General features: G+C 47.1%; 1 protein-coding gene across 1 annotated transcript; it reads left to right on the plus strand.

Annotated features, from left to right (window-relative positions):
- Positions 1-11,339: 11,339 nt before the first annotated feature.
- Positions 11,340-18,132, plus strand: LOC136548576 (putrescine hydroxycinnamoyltransferase 1-like). The gene is made up of 4 exons (XM_066540054.1): positions 11,340-11,456; positions 12,271-12,412; positions 16,630-17,069; positions 17,230-18,132. Exons 1-4 carry the CDS (start codon positions 11,340-11,342, stop codon positions 18,130-18,132), a joined length of 1,602 nt encoding a protein of 533 aa, XP_066396151.1.
- The last annotated feature ends 3,072 nt before the right edge of the window (positions 18,133-21,204 follow it).

Genomic DNA, 21,204 nt, shown 5'->3' on the forward strand with positions numbered 1-21,204 from the left:
TTTTGAACAACATCCTATGACAGATTTTGTATCCGAAGCGTGGTGACTCCACTTTCCTTTGTGATGACTCTCAGAAGGTGCTTCAGCGCTTTGGTGATGATTTTGAGCGGTTCTCCATTAGCCGATACATTTGGAACAAGATACATGATGCTAGGGAGGAAACTATGAGGCACCTTCTGTATGCCCCCTACATTATGCATGTGATTGAGCAAGTATCAGGCATCCGATTTCCCACAGATTCCCAACACAAGCTCCTCAAGATTTTCAACAACACTTCTATCACAACTGCAAGGGCACTGAAGAAGCAAGCTGACAAAGCTAGAGGCAAAGGTGCTTTGGGTTCTTGCTCTCGCCGTGGTGTTTCACCACCCGCTGCTTCCCGGGCTTCTAGTGATGAGCCGCTCTCCTCCTCCTCCTTTGGTAAGAAGCCCAACAAGTTCAACTTTCTCATGACCTACATGTTTGGACAGTGTTGTGCTAGTGCTCAACGCAAGCATGACATGCAAGAGAGGCTCTATTGTTTGGAGCAGTAGGCTGGTATTGTGTCTTCACCTCTACCGCCGTTTGTGCCTCCTTGTGACCCTCTGGCGCTTTATGATGAGGCTTGTGAGGCCTACGAGGATGATGCTGCTTCTCTCCTTCATGGCAAGAGCAAGGCCACTGCAGAAGATGAGGACTACATCGAGGAAGATGATGATGACGACGACTATGGTGGTGATGATGGTGACTATGATGATGATGAGGACTACGAGGATGAGTAGTCATTTCTCTCATGTGGCCTACCCCTTTTGGTACTTGTTGACAAAGGGGGAGTGTTAGGCTTTCATCTATCATGTAATAAGTTAGTTGGTCATCTAGTTTCGAGAATTTTAAACTTTTTAGCTTGTTTGGACTATGTCATGTGGTGGCAAGTATGTGATGGACAACTATATATGTGTTTGTGATGGATGATTCTAGGACAAGTAATGGTAGTTTATCTATCTATTAGCTTGTGCTTGTCTCTACTTGTGATGATGAATGTTTTATTTTGGATGGCCATGTATTGCTTCAAGTTCCTACTTTAAGATTTTGGCCATCATATTCTCTTTCACTTATTGTGTGAATATAACTTGTCATATTGCATCTCTTTTTAATGGATATATATTTGTTCACATACACTTGTTGAACCCCACGGATTGCAAAATTTAGGAGGAGCTTTTGTTTTAATGTATGCAAATCATGTATAGATGATTCTCATTGAAATTAAATTTCATGCATGCATCAAGGGGGCGCTCTTCATAAATTTTGGGGTTCAAAAACTTTAAATTCTTTCATTCTTATAAAAGACTAAGTTGGTTGTCATCAATTACCAAAAAGGGGGAGATTGAAAGTGCATTTGCCCCCTATGTGGGTTTTGGTGTATTGATGACATCCAAATTAGGGACTAATGTGATCTTAATGAGATATGTCGCAGAATTAGTCCCATGAAAGATTTAAAGAGTTGATAAAGATGAAATGGTGTCCCTCCATTCTTGAAGTTGAAAAAGATGTCGAACTCAAAGCGGATCTTCAAGTTTACATTTTATGCTTTTGAGTTTATGTATGTCGTACTATAATGAGGGATGCAAACTTAATTGGTCTGAGAAAGATAGAGTGCTCAAGTATAAAATTAAAATCAAAAGAGAGAAACTCTAGCACTTCATGAGCACGTAGAATAGTTTTTGGTGACTTTTGGTGTCGGAAGTCACGACTCACGTCGGAAGTCCTAATGCCCAGTCACTTAGCCCGCGCGGTGACTGCAGCTGTCGGAAGTCCTAACGTGAGTTAGAACTCCCGACAGTCGGAAGTCCCAACCCAAGTCGGGAGTCCCGACACCTGGACTTAGCTGGCTGGCAGACTATGCCCGTCGGAAGCCTCGACATACATCGGGAGTCCTGACCGTCGAAAGTCCTGACTCAGGTCTGGAGTCCCGGCACATGGCCACCTGGTTGCCCTACAGACTGTGCGCGTCGGAAGTCTCGACGTATGTCAGGAGTCCCGACCATCGCAAGTCTCAACATACCCCAGGAGTTCCGACGTTGATGTGTTCGCAATGACTTTGACCTTGCATGAACAGTGTTTTCTTTATAGATCAGAAGTCCCGAGATCTACTTTGGAACTTCCGACGTAGATCTAAACGGTTGGATTTCTACCTTGAGTATAAATAGCTCTCTTCTCTCTTCTAACCATTACTTACTCATTCATTGCAACCTACTCATGGCCAAAACAGCTCTCAAGCATTCAAGACTCCCCTCTCCTCTCCCCTTTGCTCCAATCTTCGATCCCTCTAGGGTTTTGAGTGAAAGGAGAGTGGATTGAGTTAGAGTATCACTTTGGCAAGGTTGAGCACTTGATTTCTTTGTCAAGCCAGTTGGATTTGCATCTTTTACTCTTGGGGCTTTTCCCCTAGAAGGCTAGGCGTCATCGAGATTCGGCCACCCACCATCGAGATTCAGCCGCGCGCCGTCGAATCTAGCCTTCGGCCACCAGATCTGTGAACAAAGGAGGGGAGGGGAGGAGCGTCGTAGGATCTAGCCTCCCCCGCCGCCGAAGTTGATGCCCGTGACGCCGGTGAGGCCTCCCCCGCCGCCGTGATGCCGTTGTTGACGCCCGTGACACCGGATCTGGCCTCCCCCGCCGCCGGAGCTGATGCCCGTGACGCTAGTGAGGCCACCCCAGCCACCGTGATGCCGGATCCGATCTTCCCTGCTGTTGTGACGCCGGATCTGGCCTAGAGGCCACCAGGAGGTGCTTAGGGAGGGGAGGGAGGGACAAAGAGTGCTCAGGTGCTGGGAGGAGACGGGAGGGGGCGCTGCCGGGAGGGGAGGGGGCGGCCGGATGGGGAGGGGAGGGGCGCGCTCTAAGGGAGGGGAGGGGAGGGGGTGGCTGGATGAGGAGGGGCGCACGTCGGGCTGTGAGATCGGCGCCGCATCCTTACGGGAGGAGAGGAGTGGGAGATCAGAGAGTGGGGAGAGGAAACCCTAAGTAGTCTTTTTATACATGGTCACGTCTATCGGGCCTCGTCTGGGTCGTTTGGGCCTCGGTCCTTTTTTCCGAGGCGGGCCATTTTGGAGGTCCGCCTCCGAAAATGGAGGCATTTTTGGAGGCGGACCTCTTATAAGGACCGCCTCGGAAAAAAGGACAGAGGCCCAAACGACCCAGATGAGGCCCGATAGACGTGACCATGTATAAAAAGACTACTTAGGGTTTCCTCTCCCCACTCTCTGATCTCCCACTCCTCTCCTCCCGTAAGGATGCGGCGCCGATCTCACAGCCCGACGTGCGCCCCTCCTCATCCAGCCACCCCCTCCCCTCCCCTCCCTTAGAGCGCGCCGCTCCCCTCCCCATCCAGCCGCCCCCTCCCCTCCCGGCAGTGCCCCCTCCCGTCTCCTCCCGGCACCTGAGCACTCTTTGTCCCTCCCTCCCCTCCCGAGGCGGTTCAAATGTCCGCCGCCTCCGAGGCCCTTTGCCAAATGCCTCGGTTAAGTTTAACTATAGTAGTGACGAACACAAAAGCTTGCCAGCAGGCTGCGCACCAGCTCCGGAACATGGCTGCTTGGCCCTAGCTAGCTAGGCTGCGCACTAACATAAACTAAATGTGGCGTACTTGACCTGGCTTGACCCAACTGCACGAGAAGTAATCTCTCCAACAGTCCAACTTTTCTTCCCCTCTTTCATTGGAATCAAATAACCATGTATTCTTTGGCTGTCCCTTTTGCACAGGTAGAAGCTTTATCCCCACACCTGAACGTCCCATATTGCTCTATATGTATTATAAATTAACAGGCTTCCTATGGTGGCCTGTTAGTTCTTGTGGAGGAAATGATAAACGAATCATGGATAATTAAATTCTTTATAGATGAGCCAAACTTTTATGTGTTCCTAGCTATGACCGGATGCTTTTTCTAAACAATGTGTGTATTCTGTTTTTGTGGAAGCTAGGCAGTTTTTGTTCACTAGCATGTATATAAATAGCTTAAACTCCATCCAAAGTCACAAAATAAAATTTTACATTTTGTGGGTACATATCTTATCTTATACTCTTATAAAGCAAAACCCCGCTAGATGTTTTCTCTCTTCATGCAAGATGTCCACATCATTTCCTACTAAGTGTCCCACTAACTCGCAATCCTTTCATGCAAGTTATCCATGTCACCCCTTATTAATTACAAAAAAATGTCCACATCATCTCAACTATATGCAACACCTTTAATCTTTAATCTATTAACGTAAAATTATCTACATATGCTATTTGTTTCATCACCTATCTTCTATAATGTTGCTCTCAAAAAAATATCTTCTATAATATGATCAAATATTCTATTGATTTTTCTTTTATTAGCTTACAGATTTTTTACCAAATATGATATAATAAAATAATATACAAGTCAAATTCATATATATACATAGTATATAGAATACCATACAGTAATAATATATATATAAGATTTATTTTTAAGAAAATCCCGTGGCAACACGCGGGGCATGCTTCTAGTATACACTATTGCAGAAACCATTCTTATAGGCACCTCCTTTTTTTTGGTAGAGACAGCTTATCAAGATCTGCCTCTAAAAATGATTTATAGGCTATCTCTAGAAATCGATTTTTAGGGATTTTATTTTCTGAGACAGCTCGTAAGTAGTACCACCTCTAAAAATCACTAGCCCACGAACGTTCATTACTGTCGGTTCCTAATAGGCCTTCACCATTGGATTTCGATCCGGCAACAGGGAATCGACAGTGACAGACCTGACCTTTTACTATAGGCTAGTCACCTGGCAATGATATCTATTTTCACAAGACAAAAAAACATCAGTGCCGCCCATGCCAATGCCTGGCCTGCCCGCACCAGAACCTAGCCCGCACGCATCGTGGCCATCGGCAGCGCCAGCACCATGTTCGCTGGCCATGTTTGCGCCGAGCCCCGTGCATTGAGAGAGGGAGAGATAAACACATTCATCCACATCACAGATTGACTCATCACATCACATCACATATAGAGAGAGGGAAGAACCAACACACTTTGATTCATCAAATCTAGACAAATTCATAAAGAGAGCGGAAGATTAAACACATCACACTTCAATTCATCACATCAGAGAGAGAGAGAGGGAGGGAGGGATTCTAAACATTACATATTGATTCATCATCACATGACGCATCGATATTAATACATCAGAGAGCGGAGACTCAACACATCTTTTCGTCCACACATTGACCCTGTTCGCTTTGCTGAAAAGCCAGGCTGAAAAGTATTGTTCACTGATTTGTTGTGAGAGGAAAATATCGTTACTTCGCTGAAAAAGTACGACTGATAAGCCAAGCGAACAGGGCCATCACCTCCACTGCGTGTGTTGAGGAGCTCCACCAGCTGCCTGCACCGAGGATAGGACCGTCGGAGCACACGCCCCATGTAGGCCGGTCAAGGAGGCCCGTTAGAGCCCAAGCCCACATCCATGACAGCCGGCACACGCCAACCAGGAAGGTTGGCTGCCAAAGCACGTGACCCCAGTGCATGCCGGTCAGGGATGCCGGTTGCCAGAGCCCGCTCCCTGCGCTCGTTGGCCGTGGAGAGAGGGGATAGAGGTAAGAAGATGGAGATATACTGACCCCCGGGGGTGGAGGGAGAGAAGATAAGGGAGAAAGGAGCGGATGCGAAGCGAGACTTAAATGCATTGGAACAAAATTTTAGGTCCTCGCGCCTCCGCTTGACTTGGTCAACATGGTCTACTACTCCACATGTACACTTGTTTGTCGATGTCCCCAAGTGTCAACCACCCACCATCAGTCTTCCGACCCTCAGTCCCTCAGTCCAAGCCTCTCGTTCATCCTTCACCACTCCCAGTCCATTGGAACACCATGACCCAGTTTGACCTTCTCCATAGCCATCGACCATCTTTGTGCTCCACACCTACGCAGCATAAGCCAAGAGACATGTTGCACAAACACCATACTCACGCTAAGGTTAGTCCCCAAACTCAACCAAAGCTTGATCATCTCCTTATTACAATATAATCACTCGTCATCAATCGACACACATATGGGCACATTTCAACCATGTGTGCGAAATATTAATGATCTCAAAGTTTGTCCTGACAAAAATCACCTTAGCACATTCATCACATGTAATACCAGATCTAGGGGGAGGTCGATCCACCTCGAAACATGCAAGAGTATAGTCTAGATTGGCAGTAACATGGCCCTTCACCCTCTCCTCCACCATCTTGCAAATCTTTTCAGGAAGTTGGTTGGTTGAAAGCTTGATGATGTTCTTAGAATTGTTTGGATATGTAGGATGCTCCTTCCTTCCATCATCCATCTTAATTAGCAAATCTATTTTGCTTTCGTCCACAGTGGAGAAGCCAAAAAGTTTGTTGACGTTAGATCCGGCCAATACACCGATATGGGCTAGATCAACTGAGGCCACATGGCCTAAATACGTAGCAAAGGTACGGCAAGGCCGACCAGAAGGTCAATGAAGCCGATTCGACGCGCATTCTTTGCCAGAAACACCCGCAAACACCTTTCGGAAGGCCTGTATGCGGGGAGAAGCAGAAAAAAGGTGCCCTAGGATCGTGAAGGCCACCTAGAACGTCGGCAAATCTTGACAAGAGAAGTGCTAGATAGCAAGGGGTTGGAAGAGCTTGAGATAGATAATAAAAAATAAAGGTAGATTGATTTTCTAATGATTGGATAGATAGATCTCTCAATCGATTGTGATCCTCTCTTATAAATAGAGAGGTTAGTCCTATCCTAGTAGAAAACTTATTCCATACGAAATCTATAAGTTTCTCACGAGATCGAAAGAGTTTCGAACAAGAAAATTAAGATTTGGATTCGGGCTCCCAAAATCGGCTTAGGCTGGTTCCAAAAATAGCATGGGCCAGTTTAGAAAACTGGCCTGAACCAGTTACTGCAAGCAGTCTTGTTGTTGCCAAAACTGACCTATGAGGGTTTTTTCTTGAAAACTGGCGAATTGCTCCATCTTGGATCCTCACTTTGATTTTATTTGCTTTTCTAGTTACATCTTCAACTTGGTCGTACTTTGGCTGTTAACATATTGGACTAAACAGAGACGATTTGTAAACTCGTTTTACCGTGCGACGATTCATCTAAGGTATATCTAAGATTTCCGAAATAATGTCTTATTTTTGTAAATATAGGCGTATCTAAGGTATGTAAATAACATAGAAAAATTGTATTTTATAAAAAAAATAAAAAAACTACAAGTGTAACCCCCACACACCCCACCATGTGTTACTTCCACGAACCCACAACTTTACTTTCAGCCAAGTCAAGAAGCTTGATTTTGCTACGCCGTTCTGTTCTGTACATGTGTGAGTTGCATTGCCTAATTCCCAGTCAGGTACTACATCCATCATACGGACTACTAATGAAAAAAAAATCAATATTGCTCAACTGACAGTCAGTTGCTTGAGAAATTATTTTACAAAAAAAAAAAAAAAAGTTGCTTGAGAACTTGGCTAACACAGTAACACTCCTTGCTTTCTCTCCCGAGTCCTGACGAGCCTGTCTATTAGCAGTTACTACTAAGATATATATTCTCCTACGGTTTGGGACGCAAGATCTCCTCCTGAACATGTCTTGGTTTTGTGATGGAGGCTTCCCAGAGACAAACGGATCTGACACATGTGAGAAGATATATACACTCAAATAGATCTCTATATATGTATGGCCATTCCCGTTCCTGAATCAATTCCGATGTTGTGTTGTTTCTTGTCCACCGGCCGTGCAGCAAGGGACGAGCAGCAGGTACGAGGTCCAGCAGGCCGCGCAGCAGGAGGCGGATTTGGCAGGCGCAGCAGGGGGCGAGCTCCAACAGGCCATGCGAGCTCCAGCAGGGGCTGCTCCGGTCGTCCGGCGGGCCTCCGCAGGAGGGCACAGTGACAGTAGAAGGGGATTGGCGCAAGCACACGGGAGCAGAAGGTAGCAAGCTTCCAATTTAGACTTTTTAGCAAGAATGAAAAAACCCATCTCCAACAGTTTCCAAACCCACCTCCCAATCTTTCCGCCCCACCTCCCAACCTTTTCGTGTTTGGAAAAATAGACCGATCGCTCGATATATCTGCGCGTCTCACACGTGCGTATCCATCAGCCAATCTAAAGGTGAAAGGGTGTGGAAAAGAATAAAAAGTAGAAAAGAGTTTCTGATGCAAATATACAAGAGAGAAAGAATATATAAAAGTGGTTAGGATAATTTAGAAATAGTAGAGGATTCCTGATATGAAATTGTCTTCTATATTTTATAAGTGAATTATGAAAAACTATTGTAGATGGTCTTTTTTTTCCAATAACTTTTGGTGAGCTGGAAAACTCCATGGTCTTGGAAAAAAGATTATTAGGAACTCTTGGAGGTTCTCTAACTATATTACAATAACAATGACCTGTAATACAATATTGATGATGTTTCTAATAAACTTTAACGCGTCCAAAAATAACATTCTTATCAAGAAAATTATAAACGTTACATTAAAATTTTCTTCTAACATTTACTAACGTGAAGTCATTGATAATGAATTATTGATGTTAACATTAAAATCAAAAGAGTTAGTAAATTATCTAGTTCAGAACTTGACATAATGATTATTCACTGCATAGTCTAAGTCACAATGCCCTAGCTGCAACATATGGGATTCCGGAAATCGCAAATCATTTCATCAGAAGAGTCTCAAATCTTATACACTCTAAAGAATAAAAATTGGGGCACAAGCAAATTAAACATTGATTTAATAAACATATAACTGACATAGATCAACAGAGGGGACGTAGGAGCAATTGCGCAAACGTACTGCAAGCACCGTACCTGTCTACCTGATAACCTGAACTGCTTATTCCTGAACGTGTGGTGTGGACTCGAACGTCTCGCATAGGCCGATAGGCGTAGCGTAGTCATGTGGCTGCGTGCCGGCGTTGTGCCGAGGTCGTGACGAGGGCACGATAGATCGGCATCACGGACACACGGTCGATAGGATGGGCCCCTTGGCTTTGATGGCCCAGTGCTGCCACACAGCACGACCTCCGCCAGGGCCGGGCCTAGAGCAGCGGCGGGCCATGGGCGCACCACAGCGAGAAGAGAGGGATGGGGACATACTCCTGGGAAGACGGCCGTTGCTTCTCTCCTGCAAATGAGGCTTTTGATCGAGGCCCTCAGATGTGGCGGTCGAGCAATGAGGAACGAGGCACCCTCATCCGTCGGCGCTGGATAGAAGAAGACCGGTTAGAGAATGATTTTTGACAAAATGAGATGAGGGCTCGGAAGCCCTTAATTCTATCTACTCCTACCATCTTTGAATTCTACTAATAAAATTGTCTCAAACATAAAAGATAGAGCATACAGACTCATTTCCAATAATATATAAATAATGTAATAGTGTAATCTATATCTATACTTTAATATAAACAGCTAAGTGCTTTTGTTTGCCTTTTTCATTTTTCAATCAAAGTGTTATGCATCTCTCGTGATCCGTATTTGATTCGGATTCACAACTTATGCTCATACGAGTCAAAACTCAAAACGCGCGTGTTTGAGCATGCAATGACCGTACGGAGACCAATTTAGTATCACTACGAGAAACAAGGCATTTGCTGAGTGCAAACTGCTTTGCTAAGTGTTCAAAATCGAGTACTCGGCAAAGACCTTCTTTGTCGAGTGCCGCACTCGATAAAGAATTCTTTGTCGAGTGCTGCACTCGACAAAAAATTCTTTGCCGAGTGCCGGACACTCAGCAAAAAAGGGCACTCGGCAAAGGACTTCTTTGCCGAGTGCCAGGCTCTCGGCAAAAGCGCGGCAATCGGCATAGGCTGCCCCGCGTAACGGTGTTCGGCCACGTCCTTTGCCGACTGCCTGCTGTTAGGCACTCGGCAAAGATTTTTTTTTTAGAAAATACTTTGCCGAGTGCCCCTGACATGACGCTCGGCAAAGATTCAATATTTTTTTGAAATGTCTTTGCCGAGTGCCTAACAGCTTCGGCACTCGGCAAAGGGAGGAATTAAAAGAATTACATTTTTTTTTAAATACCTCTGCCGAGTGCTCCTGTGAAGGCACTCGGCAAAGAGGAAATTTCTAAAAAAATTCAAAAAACCTCTTTGCCGAGCGCCTTATTCTTGGCACTCGGCAAAGACCCCTTTTGCTGAGTGCCATGCCCGACGCTCGGCAAAGTTTTTTTTGTTTTTGGCCTCCAAATTTTTTGTGTAACCCTTTTAAAGTATCAGGAACTTCTCGTTAGAATTTAGGGATTTTTTTTGGCTTTTTGATATATTTAGTTACTTTATTTCGTTTACTTGAATTTTTTTGAAAAATATAAATTTGAACTGCACGTGGTACGAATAATGGAATTTAATGATTCAAAAAATGATAGTCATGTTAGTGTAGTGTGAGGCCGTATCCAGGAACGGACCCGAAATTTCGGATATCTTGTTCACGAAACATGACCACGAACTTGCGTGCGAAGTGTTTTTAAATTCTATAAAAAACAAACGAAGTCTGAAAATCATGAAACTTGTTGAGATGTCGTGATATCGTATGTGGAGGCTATGATAAAAATTTTAGAAGATTTCGCGCACATTATCACGTACGATACTTACAAACCAGGATATCTCTACATGTGTCTCCTCCCACGACGCGTGAGGAGGAGCTGAAGGAGGAGGTGGCGATCGTGGATGAGTCGGACGAGGAGCTGGTTCGGCAAACGGACGAGGAGGAGGGGCCGCACGAGGACAACGAGGGGGAGGTGGCAAGCACGGGTTCCACTTCCTCCGACTCCTCTTCGAGTGTCTACTTGCGAGGTCCCACGAGCCTCCCACAGGTTCCGCTTCCTCACCAACACCCAGTGATTCGCCTCGAAGGACAAAAGTAAGTAACTTTATATATTATCACCACTACTTCATATGATATGATGAAAAAAAACTAATAATTTTTCTTAATCACTTGTGTAAGAACTGGGTGGTTTGTGTCGGGTGGTAGCGCACGGCTAGTCAACGGCATCCTGGGTCTTCTGTGCAGGCAACACTTCCCCGGCATTGTCACGTACGCATCGAAGACGGAGCCGGCCTACTCGTTTGACCACTACGCCGTCGCCCTCAATGCGGAGTACCCCAACAAGACGGCGCGGATGAAGGCAGAGTTTTTGGTAAGTCTTCCTCGCACAACATTGCTCAATACGTCACATTCATTGGATTTTTCTTGAAATAATGAATGGATACATCGCTTTTGTATGCAGACTTATTACAGATGCGATGAGGGATTTGAGACCAGAGCGGAGCAGGTGACTACCAAAGCCTGTAAAAAATCATCACTAACATGCATCACGAGGTGCGCATCCAGACCATCGTAACCTACTACGGGTCAAAGCTTGGAGAGAGGAAAACCAAGAAAGACGCAAGAGAGATGCAGCTGATCTGGGAACAGTACTTTGAGGTAAATGAAGAACATCAATATTGATTCGTTTTGAGATTAAGTTGGTTTAATTTGATCTTCTTATATGTCCAATACTTGATGACGTGTAGATGATTCCCTAGTGGTGCCAAGCGTATTCCGAGTGCTGGGCGATGATGGTGGAGAGGTGGTTCACGGAAGAGTACCTCAAGATGCATAGGGATGCCCGGGACCGTTGTTTGCAGATACAAGGTCCAGCACACCATCAAGGCAGCCGCAGCCTTGCCAGATACAAACACGCATGGGTACGCGATTTCATTTATCTATTGTGACGCTCAGTTCTACCTGATTTCTAATCATCGTGCTGTCTTTCTCGCAGTCAGCGTCACATAGTGGTTAGGCTTGCTCGGACTTCTAGGCATGGTGTATGGCCCACAAAGGCAAGGCGACGTTCGACGTCTCCTTCAACCTGGAGGACCCGCTCGAGGCATACACGAACCCGAGCGTCCACTCCCGCATCAGTGAGTACACTAAGGTGGCGAGGTCGCTCCATGGGCCAGACCACGATCCGAGCACCTAGGACTTCGATGGAGAGGCCGTCATGAGGGCGGGGCAAGGCAAGAAGCATGGGTGGTTCTGGCTTGGTGACGGCATCATCGACACGGCCTTTACTCCCTCTCTCTCTCAGATCCGAGCACAGAGCACGAGCGAGAGCCCGGCCATTCGCACACGGCCGACCGCTGCACAGCACCGGGTCGACGCACTCGAGGTTATTCCTGTTTTACTCGTCATACGTTGATCTTTACACACCTTAATTAGCTTTGCATTACTGAAACATTGGAGTGAAATATTGCAGGCCCGGCTGAAACAAGAAATAAGGCAACGTCAGGAGCTGGAGGCTGAGCAGCAGAGGATGGTGGCCCAGCTGGAGGCCGAGCGGCAGGCCCAGGCGCAGAGACTGACAGACATTACAGAGTTCCTACAAGAGCTTGGGCAACGTGTGGGCTTCTCTCTGCCAGCTGGGCTATTGGTTCCACCTCCGCCTCCGCGTCCTGCTGCTGCAGCTACTCCTGTGAGTATGAAAGTTTTTTACTTTCACTTGTGCTTTGCTTGTATGGCCTCTACCTTCCTAGATTAGCTATCAAAATAATCTTGTCTCACATGCAATCTTTTCTCCTTTGTGCAGTCTCCATCTGACGGTGATTCGAATAATCCACCTCATGCAATTCCGAATGATGAAGCTAGGCCTTCACCACAGTCGTAGTGGCCGAGATGAGTGCACGTTGTATTTTTTTCATTTATTGTTCACTTGGTGATGGACTTGTGATATACTTGTGATGCACCTGTGGACTTTAATGGACTTGTGATGGACTTGTGGATTTATTTGGATGGACTTGAGCACTTATTATTATATATGTGATATATATTGTGATGGATATGATATGTGTGGACGGATGAGCTATATATGTGATGGATGAGATATATATGTGATGAATGAGATATATATGTGATGTGAATTTATTTGTCATGATGGAATGTAAAAAAAATTAAAAATTGCCGTTTTGGGTCACTTTGCCGAGTGTTGCACTCGGTAAAGGACCCCGTTGCCGAGTGTTGCACTCGGCAAAGGACCCCGTTGCCGAGTGCCATGGTCACAGCACTCGGCAAAGCTGAAAAAATGGGCGCTCGGAAAACCATTTTTCTAGCTTTACCGAGTGCCATGACCATGGTACTCGGCAAAGAATTTTTTTAAAAAAAATTTTAAACTTTGCCGAGTGTCGGCCAAAGGGCACTCGGCAAAGAATTTTTTTAAAAAAAATTCAAACTTTGCCGAGCGCCAGTCAGGGGGCACTCGGCAAAGAATTTTTAGAAAAAAATAAAACATTTTTGCCAAGGGCCGGATAGAGGGCACTCGGCAAAGAATTTTTTTAAAAAAAAATAAAAAAATCTTTGCCGAGTGCCAGCAGGGTTGGCACTCGGCAAAGCGACCGTCAACGGGGCCGGCACCGTGACGGTCACTTTTCTTTGCCGAGTGCCCCCGGGGCTCTCGGCAAAGCCTTTGCCGAGTACCCGATAAAAAACACTCGACAATTTTTGCCGTGTGTTCTTTACCGAGTGCCGCACTTCGGCAAATGATTTGTCGAGTATAATTTGACCTTTGCCGAGTGCCTCAGGCACTCGGCAAAGAACCTGAATCCAGTAGTGTATATTGGAATAGATGGCATGTGACCGTCATATAAATCTCTAAGCTACAAGTTGTTCAGGTGACCACGCACCAAGGTGTACATTCTGTTGCAATGGAAGCGCATGTTTGCTAGTTTTTTCTTAATTTTTTTAATAAAAGATTATCCATATTTACTTTTTGGTGCAAGAAATTCAATATCTTAAGGGCACAAGACTCTTGCTGGAATTAATTATTATTGTTACTGAACGACAACCACTCGTACTAGCAGGCAACATATAGAAATTAAACTGCGCGCATTGGCTTCGACAGTATATCATCCAATCATATACATCCAGCAAGTCACGAATTGGGATCGGATCTAGCTATATAGGTGGCTTGTCCAGTGAGTCAACGATGAAGGGGGCGAGCAAGAAGAGTAGTGCAAGGCAGATCTCTGATGAGAAGGATGAAGATGGTTGCACATAGAGAAGATTTCCTGTCGTGGTGATGTGTATCTCTCCGTGGTCGACTGCCTGCAGTGTCTATTTGGAAACCCCGAACATGCTCAGCTTTTTTTTTTCGAAAGCGTGCATTAGCACGTGTTTCATTAAGTAAAGTGGGAAATGTTACATGTTCCGTTGCCAACGATGTCAGCAAGCGGAACGAACACAGACAAGGAGCACCAGCTTAAACGGTGGCGCTAAGAATGTGTACTAAGGGGGTAACAAATTGCGCGACAGGAAGTTAGGGGAGCAGCTCACTCCTAGGGCCTGGAATCCGGCGGCAACACAGGCGTCTGCTTCCTCACGGATGACGGCGAGGACCTGTGTGGTAGTTCTCGCGAGACGGTCGGAACATCTCCGGGAAGTCAGTCCTAGTCAGCAGCCACCAATCGACCATGGTGGAATCAATGCGCGGGCCAAGACGCTGGAGTCCCGCTGACGCGAGGAGCCGCATCCAGACCTCGTGCGTGAACGGGCAGGATGCCAGGAGATGGTCGGTGGTCTCATCGTCTTGATCGCAAAGCGCCCAGACAACATCCGCCTAGAGTCCATGGCGTTTCCGGCGTTCAGCAGTCCACAGACGGCCGTGGAGCGTGAGCCAGAAGAAGAACTTCACCTTTGGTGGCACGGAGGCCCTCCAGACAAACATGGCTCCAGGCAACGAAGTCACGCCACAGAAGAACGCTCTATACGCAGAGGAGGCGGTGTAGTTTCCGCTTGACGTCCACTTCCAGATGTAGCGGTCGGCGACTTGTGGCGACAGCTGGATCGGCTCGACCAAGTCCCAGACACGGCCGTACTCAGAGTACGGCTGCTAAACATCTGGTGAGCGCAGGAAGGACGATGACAAGCCGTGACACCCTGTTGATGCTTCGCAATGGAAGCATTTCGACGCCATGTACCTTAACTTTTGCAATGAGTCAGAGGAACATCTGGTTCGCATTGAGTACCGACGGGTGATCTGAACAATACTCACAACACATGGAAGCGGCAAAAGCGGGCCTCCACACCTTCAGCACGTCTCGAAAGTGGCATTCTTGACCAATTGTTGATGGTCACTGAACCCTAATTTCGACCATCAATAATTCTAAAATAATGTGATGAGAAAGATAATACACAATAATTCAGTACTTTAAGGTCACGCGAGACGCGACTATCTTGTCTTGCTTGAATAATTATTTCAATTACTGAACCACAGCAACTGCCCACTCGTTAAATTAAACCGCATTTGGCTTCCACAGTATCATGCAATCATGTGCATCCAGCAAGTCGCGAATTGGGATCGGATCCTGTAGGTGGCTTTGTCCAGTGATCAAGTCAATACAATGAAGACCAGATTGGGCGACCAGATTGGGCGACCGGCGAGAGTGAGAAGGAAATCCATGGAGTCGCTGCAAGTGACAGTGTCGGTGCAGAAAGTAACCAACTAGTGAATATTTGTAGTTTTGTTGTACGTTGTGATCGGAGGTGGCCTAGAACTCAATGACACAGGATTTATACTGGTTCGGGCAACGTGCCCTATGTCCAGTCGGGGTCTGTCAGTGACTTTATTCCTGAGCTCAGGTGCTCGAAGTTTACAGTGGGGTTACAAACGAGAGGGAGAAAGATGGAGTGTACAAGAGGTCCGGTCGGCTCCGACCGGAAGGGCCGAGAGTAACAGGAACTTCGCTACGAGCTAGATGTTCGAGCGTGTGCTTGCGGTCAAAACTTATGGTTCTGCGGTTGTGAGGTATCGATGTCGATCTAAGGAACTCTGGCCTCCTTGAATCGGTTCCCTTGTTGGAGGGAGCGCATCTCCTTTTATAGATGAAGGGGATGGCTCTACAGGTGAGAAGGAGAGAGTACGGATGTCTTTAAGCCTTGTTGCGCACGCTGATGAGGATTGGATAATGGTAGGCGCCCCCAACACTGTTGATGTTGCTGTAGAATGTCAGATACGCACGGGAGGTCGTGCTATCTTCTTCAGAAAGGATGGACGCCGGTACCTGCAAATATTATTTGGTGCCTAGTGGCATGTGAGGAGTCGCGCTATGTTCACCCGGTACGGCAAATCCTGTTGCCCATACCGCGATCGATGTCCAGAGACTCGCGGGGGGCTTACCGTATGGGAGTTTTAGCGGCCCCTACAATACTGTAGGGGGAGATGTCGGCGCCTACAATACTGTTTGTGTCATGGTGGCTACAGAGTACTATTTCGTGCAGGGTATAGTCCCTGGTATAGTGGTTTTGACTTGTGAGCCTTGCTTTGCCTTTCTCCGCACATCTTCTGGTTCCTACCGAACGGGGCGCCCCCAGTCGGATGGCTCCAGTCGGCTCTAAGTGCGCCGATCGGAGAAGAGCGATGAGCAGGGTTCCCATGAGCCCCGTTCGCGGGGTCGGAGTCGGAAGTAGGCTGGGGGCAGGCCTTCTGATCGGAGGTCGGCTGGAGCCCGAATCGAGCGATCCGGTCGGATAGGTGGGCCGAAGTAGCCGACGAGCGGGCGTTGCTCTTCTTGGGCCTGGCCTTCCAGTTGGTTGCTGGACCGCCCCCTTGCCCTGTTGTTTTTAGACTTTCAGGCCGAGTCTTGGCACAGAAGCCGGTCCCAAGAGACCCCGGATTTATGGACCCGACAGATAGAGTCATCCTTCGTGGCGCCGAAGGAGGCGACGCCGACGAAGGGGCTCTGGCTCTCTCCCGTCGATCTCGCGACCACCAGAGGCCACACCACACTAGTCTTCTTCTACCCTTCCGGGGCTGCCTTCTTCGACGCGGCCAGGCTCAAGGAAGCGATGGCCAAGGCCTTGGTGGCCTTCTACCCGCTGGCCGGCCGCCTTGGCTTCCACAATGATGGCAGGTTAGAGATCAGCTGCAACGGTGAGGGTGTTCTCTTTGTTGTTGCTCGCTCTTGCCTCGTAGCTCAAGACTTCGACTTCTCAAAGCCGTCGCTGGAGCTAAGGAGAGTGTTTGTTCCTCGCATTGAGCCGCCGTCCCTCATAATGGCCATTCAGGTCCGCACTCGAAATTCTTCAATTAATATAAATTTGAGCTTCAATTATCTGCAGGCACACGCATCCACTGGGTAACTCCACATATATCCAAAAGCACGTAGGTAATAATAGGTACATACACTACACACACATACATGACGATGTGTGTGCAAGCTTGCAGGTGACATTCTTCAAGTGTGGAGGAGTGGCGTTAGGAGTGGCCGGCCACCATGCCGCCGTGGACGGCATCAGCATGTTCGACTTCATGAAGACATGGTCGGCCTTCTCCAGAGACGGTGATGGTGCTGCCATAGAGCTCCCCTGCCACGACCGTACCCTCCTCCGTGCACGGTCCCCGCCCGTCGTCCACCCTGACGCCCTCTCGGTGTTGCACCCCAAGGTCACCTTGTCCCAGTCGTCGTCGAGACCAAACGCCACCGAGGTGTTTCCCATCTCCAGGGACCAGCTGGTCACCCTGAAGCGCCTCTGCGGCGGGGCAAGCACCTTCTGCTCCGTCAGCGCCCTCGTGTGGAAGTGCGCCGGCATCGCACGGCGGCTTCCCCCAGACACCATTGCACGTCTCAGCTTCCCGGTCAACGTCCGACGACGCGGAGTACTGAAGCCGCCGCTCCCGGCCCGCTACTTCGGCAACGCGTTGGTCTCGCTGTGCGTCGCCGGTGCGGCTCGGGATATCGCCTCGGAGGCTCTGGCATCTGTTGCCGCTCGCATCAACGGGGCCCTCGCCAGGATGGACGACGACCTGGTGCGGTCTGCGATTGACTATCTCGAGCTGGCCGACAAGGACATCCGGCCGCAAAGGGGCAGCTTGCCGGAGACTGAGCTCCGGATAGTCAGCTGGCTCAGCTTGCCGGGGCACGATGCAGATTTCGGTTGCGGGGCTCCGCAGGTGATGTCACGGGCGGAGTCCGTCCGCGGCGGGTTTGTGCACATCATGAACGATGCGCCCGAAAACCACCGCGGCGGCAGCGCTGTCCGCGTGCTCGTGTGCATGGAGGCTACCAACATGAAGGAGTTCCAGCGGCAGCTTTATGCAAACATTGCCAAGCAGGCATCAAAACTCTAGCCTGCTGCTACGTGCTACGTGCGTCAAAGCTCTAGCCAGCTCAATAATCTTTTTTCGGTGTGAGTGTGGCACCATATAAAGAAAAAGTGTGATTTTCGGTTTGATCAATACAACCCACTCAAATCTATATCTATTATTTGTACCTAATAATATTCAATTTCTTTCTTCTCAGTACAACCGACACAAATATATATATATATATATATATATATATATATATATATATATATATATATGAAAATTAGAAAACCTTTCTCTCAGAGTGTAGCTACTTTTTTGGGAGATGCTAGCGCCCAGCGTCCGGACGCAGCTCCCACCAGCCAACTATTAAACAATTCCACCAACCGTAGGCTGGCGTCATGGCCCACCAATGGGAGTCCGATCTCAGCCTGCTCGCAGTAACAAAACAACGAAGCGGTATCCCTGCCCTGCCCGCATAACAGAGAAAGGGAGAGCGCGCCCTCGCGTCCGCGCCGCCATCCCTCGGCGCACCCCCTCCACCAGCCCCCGCCGTGCCCTCTCTGTAGTCTGAGAAGGATGCAAATGCATCAAAAGGCAAGGAGGAGACACCTAGGCGAGACAGCATAAGGCAAGAAGGGAGATGCAACACCTGATCTACTTTTGAAACATCCAAATACAACACATGCAACATACGTACGAAGACAGATGAAACACTTAAAATATGCATATGAAACACTTACAAAAACACTTAAAAATACTTCAAGCCATTGCAAACATACGCAACATTCAAATAAATACTTGCAATATATGTGTGAAACATATGTAACATCCAGATAAACACTCTTGCAACATACGTCTGAAAAACAGATGAAACACTAGGAATAGACGTTTTCAATATATGTGTACAACCACTACAACATATGCAACATCCCGATCTGCTTTTGCAACATCCATATGAAACAGTTGCAATATACCTCTGAAACATCTACAACACCTGAAATAGACACTTGCAACATGCGCTTTCAAGCGCAACATCTACTTCCTGCTTACGAAATAGAGGCTCGCCGGTGCGTGAAGTTCACTGGAGACAGCCTTGTCGTCGCCACCATCGACCATATCGACTCCACCTACCATGAGTCCGGCGGGGACCCCTTCGTGACCGCTGGTATCCTGCGCTCCACGTAGGACACGTAGCTCCTACAACCGGCACCACGGTCCCCCACCACCACCAGATCTCTCATCACGCAGTGGATCTAGTGGAAGGAGCAGCGAGACAGAGTAGGACAGAGAGAGAGAGGAGGGATGTTGTTTGCTCATCGCTCCCCGTCGGTGAGGGAGCAAAATGGCCAGGGGTGGAGAGGGAGCAAGACGAGCGCTCATGTAGGCCGTGGTGGAGATGAAGGCACCCGGCTGGCACTAGGCGGACGATGAGGCTAGAACTTCGAGCTCAAGCGGCGTTTGGTGAACAACGAGAAAGAAACGGACATATGACTAATGTGGGGATTTGGATTTTTTTTAGAAAGGTGTGGAGCTTGGGAGTCGGTGGAGACATGGGAGGCTATTGGGCTGTTTGAGCCCAGCCATATTGCATCCGAAAAATTAATGCCGTCCCGACACCCGCTCGTATCAATTCCATACTTTTTTCACGCGAAATCTATAAGTTTCCCACGAGATCGAAGGTGTTTCCAACAAGAAAACTAAGATTTGGACTTGGGCTCCCAAAATCAGCTCGGGCTTGTTCAAAAGATGGCTTGGGTCGGTTTAGAAAACCGTCGTAGACCAGTTTTTAGTGTGAGCCATCTACATCATCTCGTTGTCAAAACCGGCCTATGCTGGTTTTCTTCTTGAAAACTGGTAAATTTCTCCAACTTTGATTTGATCATCTTTGATTGTATTTGCTTTTCTAGTTACATCTTAAACTCGATCATATTTTGGCTGTTAACACTAGGACTAAAACAATGATGATATGTAAACTCGTTCTACCGTGCGATGATTCATCTAAGGTATATCTAAGATCTCCAAAACAATGTCTTATTTTTGTAAATATAGTCGTATCTAAGGTATATTTCTATAAATAACATAGAAAAATTGTATTTAATAAAAAATTAAAAAGCTGCAAGTGTTATCCCCACCCACCCCACCAGTGTTACTAAGAGATTGGTGGCAAATAAGGGCTGCGATTTTTTTTAAATATAATGAAAGGACTGCAGAATAATTTTGCAATAGAAAATAAGAAATTGACCCTTTAAAGAAGACTAGGAAATGTGTCATTGCGTTGCAACAGAACCCACACATATAAGAATTGGACTCCTATCATCGTTAAACGCAAGTTATTCTGACTCGTATAAGTGCAGGTCATGAGTCCGGATTATATACAAGATACAGAGAGTGCGACCCAATGCATCTTGGAATCGGATTCCATATCAATCATCGCTAGACGTGAATTGTTCTAAGTTCTAACTCATATGAGCATGGATCATGAGTCCACATATAAGACACGGAGGACATGACACAATATGTTTTGGGATCAGACTCTGCATCGATCATTATATTATATTGCTAGGAGTTGGACTATGTATCACTAGGAATTGGACTTCTTATTGATCATCGCTAGATGCGAATTGTTCTAACTTGTCTAAGCAAAGGTCATGAGTCCAGATCATATATATATATATATATATATATACACACACACACACCAAGGTGTGCACTTTGGAAAAGTAAAAAAGTGGGACGGGACAAACTCTCTAGTGTTTGGGTAGTTACGGGAGGTGGACGAAAAAATAGGATGAGATTTTGGCTCATTAATACTGGGTATAGAATAGCAAGTGTGGCCGTGTGTTGCAACGAAACCTATAGCTTATGGTGTAGTCACGTAGAACATTTGTGGCTTGAAGGATCGCATCATCTGTCCCAATACATGTTGGAGTTAGACTTCGTAGCATCGAGGGATGTGTCTTGGAGTCGAACTCTGTATCATCGTTGGACATGCATTGTTCTAACTCATATGGGCATGTATCGTGAGTACAGGTCACATGCGAGACATGGAGATTGCGTATCGTCACTAGGACAGTTATTGTTCTAGCTCATATGGGCATAAATCCCAAGCAC

This window comes from Miscanthus floridulus, chromosome 4 (assembly GCF_019320115.1).
Source record: "Miscanthus floridulus cultivar M001 chromosome 4, ASM1932011v1, whole genome shotgun sequence".
Classification (NCBI taxonomy): Eukaryota; Viridiplantae; Streptophyta; class Magnoliopsida; order Poales; family Poaceae; genus Miscanthus; species Miscanthus floridulus.